Below are 9913 nucleotides of genomic sequence, written 5' to 3'. Positions count from 1 at the left end.
AAATAAAAAAGTCATATGAAACTAACAAATAAGGAAATTTTTCTGATATAGAACCATATAACTAAATTTATTTTATATTGACAGTCAAAATTTATCTCATCATACAAATACATGTAGAACTATATTAAAAGTAATTATACCGAATTGATTATAAGTAGAAGTTATAATTTGTAATTGTTTCTTTTGCAGTTGATTTTTAGGCTTGAATAAACTCATTTTTCACATAAATATATAATGTAACTTAACATAAATTAATTTTTCTAAAAACAAATGCACATACTTACTTAAGTTTCATTCTCTCGATAAATACTATTGATTTGGCAACCTATATTAAAATTTGACGAGACATTGTTGTGATCATATGTATATATATATATATATATATACTACTTTTTTTTGTTGTCTTTTATTTATATATATATCGTGACGTATAAATAGTATAAAATAATTGTTATACCGTAAATCAATGACAATACTTAAATAATTAGTAATGGTATGTATATAGTTTGATGAGTATGAAAAGAATATATATATTTATGAGCAAGCATATATGTAATTCCTTTGTTTTTACCACCTAATCATTAATAATTAAGGCAAAGTAAAAATTGAAAATGCGATATAGCTAGCAAAAGAAAAGGTTTCTATTTTTGGTGCAAAATTGGAACTGGAAAAGATGCATTGTTTAGCTAAAACATCTACGTCCACCACTTTGTTTCAGCAAAAAACCATTCCACCATATAGCTGGCTACTTCCTTCTTCAAACTCTCTCTCTCTCACGCGTTGGTTTCAAAGATATACAAAGAAAGAAAGGGCTATAAATAGGGAGAGATAGAAGTGGAACAAAATATATAGTGCAGTTTCATTTCTTTGGGATTCCAAATTTTTCCAAAACTTGAAACCAAGGTCTGTATACTTATCTCTCTCTTTCATTTGTTCTTTTGTTCTTCATATAACAAACAACCCCTTATGGAATTATCACAAACTTAAATATAAAAAAAAAATTACTCTTTTTTTTTTTTTTTCTTTCTCTTGCTCTAACTTTCTTTCTCCAACTTATTTTCTCATCATTTAATTATTTTGTATTTAAAAAAAGTTTTATTGATTAATATATTTTGTTTGAGCTATAATATGAGATGGTTTCCAAAAGAAAACTAAATAAATTATTATTTGTGTTGTATGAAGAAAAAAAAATGATGATTATATTTTGTGTTCAAACAAAAGGGTCTTTGATCTAATTAGTTTGTTTTGAGTTCAACAACTTTTGTTAAAGAAAATGAGGGTTTCTAGTCCAAAAGAAGAGTATAGAGGTGAAATTTGTTGTTTAATTTTTTTGATCAAATTTTGTTGTTTATATAATTTTCTTCAAAAGAACTCACACAAATCATGTTTATTTTCTTAGATCTTGCTCTTAATTTTCATTTTAAAAATTAAACCATCTCTATAAAGTTGAAGAATAAACATACTAACTTACCCTAACTAGTTTCATGAAGTTGCACACAATTATCTTCTCATATCTTATATACATGTCATTTTTGAAATTTTATACTAATAATAATAATCATCATCATCATCGATTGGATTTGCTTAGATCTAGTTTTTTAGGACCACTTTTTATTTGTTTTTTATGTTTAATTTATTATTTCCATTTTTGTATAGTAATAAGTTAATGAAATTTAATTTTAATTTATTTTGAGAAGCTAGGAGTGTTGAAAAATGGGGAGAGGAAAAATTGAAATAAAAAGGATTGAGAATACAACAAATAGGCAAGTAACTTTCTGCAAGAGAAGAAATGGATTATTGAAGAAAGCTTATGAGCTATCAGTGTTGTGTGATGCTGAAGTTGCCCTTATTGTCTTCTCCAGCCGTGGCAGACTTTATGAATATTCAAACAACAAGTATGTTCATTTCATTCTTTTTTTTTTTTTTTTTTTTGTTTAATTTTTTTATAATTATAATTAAATTCCAAAATTTTATATATTAATAAAACACAATTACTCGAATGTATGACTTTAAAAATACTTATAATTAAATTCAAGTACTTCTAATGATTTTTATAGTTATAATTAACTAACAATGTGAAAAAATTAAATTATCGGTATGTATAAATTAATTTTATTTTAAATATAATTGATTTTTATATATTGTTAGTTAATTTTTTTTATAATATCCATAAATCATAACTGCTCATATGAATGATCCTCTTTTTGAGTCAATTTAGAAATAAATAAATCAACTTCATGAGAAATTTTTTTGAAGGATGGATTGAAATATATTTTGCATGGCTACATATCTCTTTGAATTTCTAGTTGAGCTGAATAATAAGGAATATGTTATAAAATTGTTGGTTAATGGATTACTTTAATTAGAAGAATAAGTTACCATTAATTGTGGGCCATTCTGGGAAGATCTATTGAAAATTTAGGCCTGTGAACAAGGACACCCTTAATATATAAAGGAAAAAAATAAAACTACAACTTAATGTTCTATATTCCTTAATTAGAATTGGAATCAACCGCTTTAGCTTGCAAGGTTTTTTTTTTTTTTAATGACTATTGGCGTTAAAAAGTTCTTGTACTATTATTTTAATTTTTTAATTAATTACTTAAAAGAAAGTATTAAATACTTGTACATTTTAAAATTTTTAATATGACTCTCATTTTTTCGTAAAAAATCAATTTTGACCCTTATTTATTGTTTTATATTATGTCTTCTTTAATCCTTTTTTGTGTTGTTGACAGAATCTACTTTAATTTTTTAACCTTAAAAACATGGTGTAAATTTCAAGAAATTAAGGTTAGCTTAGTGTAAGTTTTGAATTCACTGTGAGTGGCACTGTGATTTTTTGAAGTTTTAAAATTGTGATTCTTTGAAGTTTTAAAATTATGATTTTTCATCATAATTTTATCAATGTCACAACTACGTGTCCAAACATACACTAGACTTCAAACTTATGTTATTATAGACTTCTTAAGATATATATTTATCTTGTTAGTATTGTCAAAATCATTTATATTTTATTGCAATTCTTACTAAAAAATTAAATGAAATATTTATCTCGTTGATTTATCCTAACCAATGAGGAGAGAAATTTGCTAATAAAAGCTTTGATTGATTAATTATAACCAAGTTTTTTTTATAAGCTAATTATAACCAAGTTAATACATTGAAAAATGTTTGAAAGGATAAAAATAAAAAATTAAAGGTGATGTACCGTCATTTGACACTACAACTAATCATAATGTGCCATTCATAAAATATGTGTAACTTTTTTATTTATTTTTTATTTGTTGTATTGTAAATTAATTGATTGTTAATGTAAAATAATTTTTCACATAGTATAGTAATGATTTAAGGATGAAGTTGACGAGGAACAACTTTGTGTTGTAACCAAAAACTCAGATTCTGTAACAAGATTTTGTTTTGTTGCAACTACTACAAGTATATATCAAAACTTGTCTTTTTGCCTTCCACTTTCGGCTATTAAATTATGTTCATGTTGAAGAGACAGAGAGTGTGATGATTTATGTTAACGTTGTCCTTGTCCCATACTTTGGGCTATGTTACCTTTTTCCTTTACATATATTTGCATAAAAATGGTGAAACAATGTACTTTGTAGGATTTCCATTCACTTTGTTTAAAAAACTTCTAGTACTACACGAGAGTGAAGAAGAGTACATTCAACATTTAATAATTTAGTTATGGATCACATATATTTCAAAAGTCTACACTAGGATTCTATGTTTCATCGTACTCATATATATGAACATGACATGCATGGAGTCAATTTAATTTATTTTTTTCAACATATATACTATTCTAGTCATAATTTACAAAATAACTAATTTTAGTTTATTAAGAAATTTAGTGGAATCCAATTAAAATAATGTTGACCTCAAAAAAAATATAAGGGCGTTTTTTATTGATTGTGTATCAAGTATGAGTAAGAATCTTACATGAAAAAGTAGATATTTAACATATGAGATCACTGATATTTAATATCTAAACTTATAAAAAAAATCTACTCAATATCTAGATGCTAAAGTTTATGGTGAAGGTGTCCAACAAACTTGTATGATACCCATTACCCTAATGTGATGTTCTTTCGGATTTCTTCTAGACCCAACCCTCAAAACTACCTTTATAGATAGTTGTTATATGAAAGTAAAAAAGTCAATGAAAAATAAAAGTTATATTAATTGGAAGGTGTATTAGGATTCTAGTTATGATTGATTTATAATATAAAAACTTTTTACATTAACCACGAATGTATATAAATTAAATCCTTTTAAGATATATTGACAAATACAATACCTTATATTTGTTTAAATAAAAAATATAAATATTCTGTGTATATGTTCCAGAAGAAATGAGTGATCATATGTCTCACTATGTTCTATATTACTTATGATGTTTGAGTCTCACACTGAAAGTGTTCGGTATAGTATTAATCAAGTCTGAGGCTCTCTCAACTTAATGAATTAGTCTTTTAGATCCAATTTTTGTATGGACTATAGAACTCTGTAAATATCTATATCCCATAAAACTATTGACTCTGATTAATTGTCTCACCCAAACTATATATATTTCTAAAATTAATTGTAAGTAATTTCTTATCTCAAAATATAAATAAAAATTGATTAAAGAAAGTTCATGTATTTAGTCTAAAGTATTATTCTTTTTATAACAACTATTAATTAATTTTATGGATTTGATTTTAGTTCTAATTGTACTATCAACAATAATAATCATGATTCATGATCGAGAAGAGACACTTATATGTTTGGATCATTTCCAACCACTTGCATCCAAAGGGAACCATGCAGTCTCTGCTATTTATTTCCATTTAGGTGATAACATATATGAGAATCCGTGCATATAATTTAAGAGAAAAAAGAGAGAGAAAAAAAAGGTGAAAGAAAAAGTCTCAGCTATTCAAATTTCTGATCTGAAATCCGATTTGCTTGGTCAAATTTCTTTCTTCTTCTAGTGAAAATCTTATGTTTTCAAAGTTCATTTCTTGTGTACTTTCAATTTATATATCTTGTTTACCTTTTGGCCAGTCTCAGCCGCACTTATCAAGTTAAGTTGTTCTTTTATACATGGAAGAAATTAAATAAAAAATTGTGTAAACAAACATTTTTTGTCCTGAATATTTGAGGCGTCGTCACAATGAATCAAAGTTATAAAAGAATATTTAAATATATTTTTTTTAATTATTTTGATTATGGAATATGCTTTTGGTCAATTAGTTTAATTCTCAAATATATTTTTCTGTTGATCAATTTTGTCTATAAAATTACTAATAAATGATATATTAGAGATACATTTATAATTTTAATATATTTAATGTATTATTACATCACAGTTAGGTCTTCCACAACTCTAAGTGTTTTACCTATTTAACACGTAGTTAAATAGACACTCTGTTGTGAAGAAACTTTCTTGGATACTATAGAGAAGGGTATTTATCCAAACACCCTCTCTTCACTTTTTGTGGATTCTATGTATTAAATTAGTGTTTTTAAAATATAAAATTATTTGTAGAATTTATTTAATAATTATTTTTTGAGGTATTGAGTTGGAAAAATTTATTAAAGATTGTTATTAAAAAAATTATAAAATAAATTACGAAATAGAATCCATATAAATATCCAAAGATACTGCATATTGTGATGTTTTTAGAGACTAAAATATTTGTTTGCTCTAAAAAGTTTATTTATGTGTACAGAACTTTTTATTTGACAAGTTATGTGTACAGAGCTTTTGTCTCCTTGGAAGTTCCTTTTGCAAAAATTAATGAACGATATAAGGAGAATATTTGATGCATTCATATATTCCATTCAAAGATAATACTAATTATAGTAATATAGTTCAATTGATAATGTAATGAATGAATGGTTCACACACTAAAAAATGACTATAGTTATAACTTAAGGTTTTGATTTGTTATTATTAAAAACATCAATTGCCAAAATAAAAAACATGCATTGAATCATATGTTTGGTTTATCCTGCTTGTACAGATCTTCCAATTATATCCATAAAAAATATATCTTCTAAAGTTACAAAAAAGTAAAGATAGAGAATTCATTCAATTTTCAGGAAAACGTAAAGTGTCTTGTTTATCTATTTTTTGTGTTTCGTTGTATATAAAATATATGTTTTAGTTTTATCTTTATATTACAATTTCATAATATCTGCTATCTAAACTTTTTAAATTTCAATGTCAATATTCATATTATATTTTTAAATTTGAATTTTGAAAAAATTATATCGTAAAAGGCAAATTTGTAACTAAATTTTTAAAGGTAAAATATAGACCAAAATTTGTTGAAGATATATAGAAGGGTGATACATTTATTTTGGATGGTTAGTGTGAACATTTTAATTATTATTGAGAAATAAAATTATCTATATAAAGAGTCTTTTAAGTATAATTTAGATGATAGTTATATAAGGAGTCTTTTAAGTATAATTTAGATGATAGTTGTAAGAATATTTGATGTGTTGACCATATATTCGTACTTTTAATTCTCGACTTCTAAGTATATAACGAGTGTATAAAATTTTCACCACTAAGCTATTTGAGTAAGGAAGGTAGGGGAAGTGATTACAATTTTCTTTGTGTTGTGTAACAAGCTAATGAATTGTATTAAAAATGTATGATTTTCCATAAATTGTAATGGATTGGAGTATTTTCTTGCACATCCTTTAATATTATTTTACTAATAAAAAATAAAAATAAAATTAATGTCTTAATTGTGCAAGTGAATTTCTCATAGATTAATTATTGATTCCTTTGTTAATTGTTTTTTGTCAGCATAAGGTCAACTATTGATAGGTACAAAAAGGCATGTTCAGATCATTCTAGTACCAGCACTACCACTGAAATTAACGCTCAGGTAATTAATATATATATATATATATATAACCATATATATTGTGTGCATTGTAGAATGAAATATAAAATTGTATTTGAAAGATTAATGTTTATGATTAAACACTAACATTTAATATATGAACTTTTCAAATATTATTTTTGTTTATATTTTATTTTATAATATTAAGATTTTGAAACATTGAATGAATTGAATATGGCAGTATTATCAGCAAGAATCTGCAAAGCTGCGACAGCAAATACAGATGCTGCAAAATTCTAACAGGTAAATTGAAGATTTTTTTATAAGCAAATATTATATTAATAGCCCAAGTTTGAATTCTGGACTCTTCTCAAATACTTTGGGGAGAAATTTTGGATATATATAAAGTATAAAGTATTAAGAATGTGATGAATGATTAATTGTTTTGTTTTTTAAATGCTTCTCTTAAGCCTATTATTAAGATGCAATGCATATGTTGAATTGTATAGGCATTTGATGGGTGATGCATTAAGCACACTGACTGTGAAGGAACTTAAGCAGCTGGAGAATAGACTTGAAAGAGGAATCACTAGAATCAGATCTAAGAAAGTAAGATTAAATTAATCAAATACTACTAATCAAGTTTAATTAACAAGATTATTTGCTATGTTTCTTATTCTATTTTTATCTTCCCTCTAATTGCAACAGCATGAGATGCTACTTGCTGAAATTGAATACTTTCAGAAAAGGGTAATTTACCAATTTTCTTTGTTACTATATCTTCCACTGAAATTCCTTGTTACTATAGTTAATTAATCATATACATTATTTGGATATATATATATATAGGAGATTGAACTGGAAAATGAAAATCTTTGCCTTCGGAGTAAGGTTAGTATACAAAAATATCATTTTTACTTTTAATTGTAATTGTAGTATCTAATTAATCTTATATGTACATTATTCTGAAATCATTGTATTCCAATTTACATTTATTAATAAGGATAATTTGGTAAAATTATTATTATTTTCTTATAAATAAAAATGATACCGGTGAAAACAATATCAAATTGTTAACTCCGAGTCTATTTAGTCTCAAAATATAACTAAAAATAGATTAGAGAAAGTTGATATTTTATGACCGAGAAAATATTTGAATAGACTTATCAAATAAAATAAAATAAAATAAAAAATAAACTCTTGCTTTTACATAATTTTCTTTTTCCCTTTAAACTATATATAAGCATATTTTGGTAGTATTTAAAATTAAAGATGCAATTTTGTAACAAGAATGATTTTAAATACATACATTAAAAAATTCAGATAAATGATGTTGAGAGGCTTCCTCAAGTAAACATGGTTTCTGGACAAGAGCTGAATGCAATTCAGGCATTAGCCTCTCGTAATTTCTTCAATCCAAACATGATGGAAGATGGAACTTCCTACCCTCAATCAGATAAGAAGATTCTTCATCTTGGGTAAGTTTGAAACATCTCAACTTATAATTTATAATTTTTACTTCGACAATATATCGTAATCGTTATAGTATAAAATTTATTCTTCAACTCAATTTTACATGATTGTATATAAATATAGATCATTTTATTCTCAATCAATTTTTAGTCAAAATTAATTGTCAATTCATATCAATCAAATACATATGAGTTTGTTTTTCTATCATGCTTCTTATTACTTTATACATCATTTTTAGGTGGATTTTTTGGTATAAAAAACTTTAATGATTGTCGATAATATTTTTCAGAAATAATAGTGTGATTATTTTTGTTTTTATGAATAAAATGTTATCTGATTGATGTCGATTCAATACGAGATATATATTTGTATTTCTTTATTTGTATCTAATTTGTATTACTTTATTTTTATCTAATTTGTATTATTTAAGTCATTATTTCAGTTATAAAAATAAGGATGATTATTAACATTTACGTCTAAAAAATGACATTTATAATTGCTAAAATTTTAAATATTTTTTAAAATTGATTATAAGGGAACATAGTTGATATCAAAATTTGCCTCTTTCTCTTTCTAAGTATAAACATTATTCCATTTTGGTTAAAAAATTTAAGTTCAAAATGCATATGTAGATTCATGAAATACAAAAGGACAACAAGTTATCCATTATTTTGTTATGGTTTGTTACCAATAATCGTATACTCGAGTATTTTTTTTGTTATTACAAAGCTTTACTTGATTATAGAAATTTTTTAGCATTTGACTTCTCATGCTTTTCTATTTTCTGATGTGTGGCTTTTGCTGATACAGGTGACTATCTATCCAATTAGCTAATGGCTAAACGCATTAATTAATTATTACTACTATTTCTATTAATGCTCATTAGCCCAAGTGACCAAATATGTCCTTAACTTTTTCTTCAATATATATTATGCATTTTTTGTGAGAGTATATTATGTTTTTTTTATGTATGTGGTGATTGTGTGATATTTATTATATGACAATGTATGTGCTTAGAACAAATAATAATAAATAATAATTTTTGGAAAATTGTTATATATGTATGGTGATTGATGATGACTTAGTATTAATTAATTGAACAAAATATCTATGACTATGTTTGATTAAGATGGCTAAATCACCATACAAAATAATATGCAACAATTTTTTCTTAGAAGATAAGAAAGGGATCCATATTGTTAACAATGAAACATTATCTAACACATATATCTATAATATAGATTAGATATATAATTTTTATTAACTAAATTTTAATTTAATTATCTTTAATAAAAAAATAGAAGACGTATAAACAACACATAAAAAATATTGATTATTTATATTTTCAACCAAGTTTTTTGGTTTTTTAGCCATAGATAGTGAATCTAATTACATGCTTATCAAGTTTCATCTCTCACAAAATCCTTACAATTTGTATTCCATATTGGTTGCGTATGTGAGTGTGAATGTAACATGGAGATCTTTATCTTATTTATGTGAAAAATAAATTAGCTAAAGACAAATTATTAATTTCAAGAGAATTTAAATTCTTGTTCTACGAAGTTATCCAATACTAATAT

At 24.6% G+C, this 9913-nt stretch overlaps 1 protein-coding gene across 2 annotated transcripts; it reads left to right on the top strand.

Annotated features, from left to right (window-relative positions):
• Positions 1-760: 760 nt before the first annotated feature.
• Positions 761-9383, top strand: LOC101498947 (agamous-like MADS-box protein AGL11). 2 transcript variants are annotated; one of them, XM_004499509.4, is made up of 9 exons: positions 761-903; positions 1698-1895; positions 6821-6902; positions 7102-7163; positions 7370-7469; positions 7569-7610; positions 7710-7751; positions 8184-8338; positions 9144-9383. In XM_004499509.4, the coding sequence occupies exons 2-9, from the start codon at positions 1714-1716 to the stop codon at positions 9145-9147; spliced, it is 669 nt and encodes a 222-aa protein (XP_004499566.1). In that variant the 5' UTR covers positions 761-903; positions 1698-1713; the 3' UTR covers positions 9148-9383. The 2 variants fall into 2 exon arrangements, with proteins under 2 accessions (XP_004499566.1, XP_073224512.1); XM_073368411.1 differs by having other exon boundaries at positions 777-903; positions 1702-1895.
• Positions 9384-9913: the final 530 nt, after the last annotated feature.

Source organism: Cicer arietinum, chromosome 5 (assembly GCF_000331145.2).
Source record: "Cicer arietinum cultivar CDC Frontier isolate Library 1 chromosome 5, Cicar.CDCFrontier_v2.0, whole genome shotgun sequence".
Lineage (NCBI taxonomy): Eukaryota > Viridiplantae > Streptophyta > Magnoliopsida > Fabales > Fabaceae > Cicer > Cicer arietinum.
Note: the sequence above shows the minus strand (reverse complement) of the source record. Positions and strands in the feature narration are given on the sequence as shown.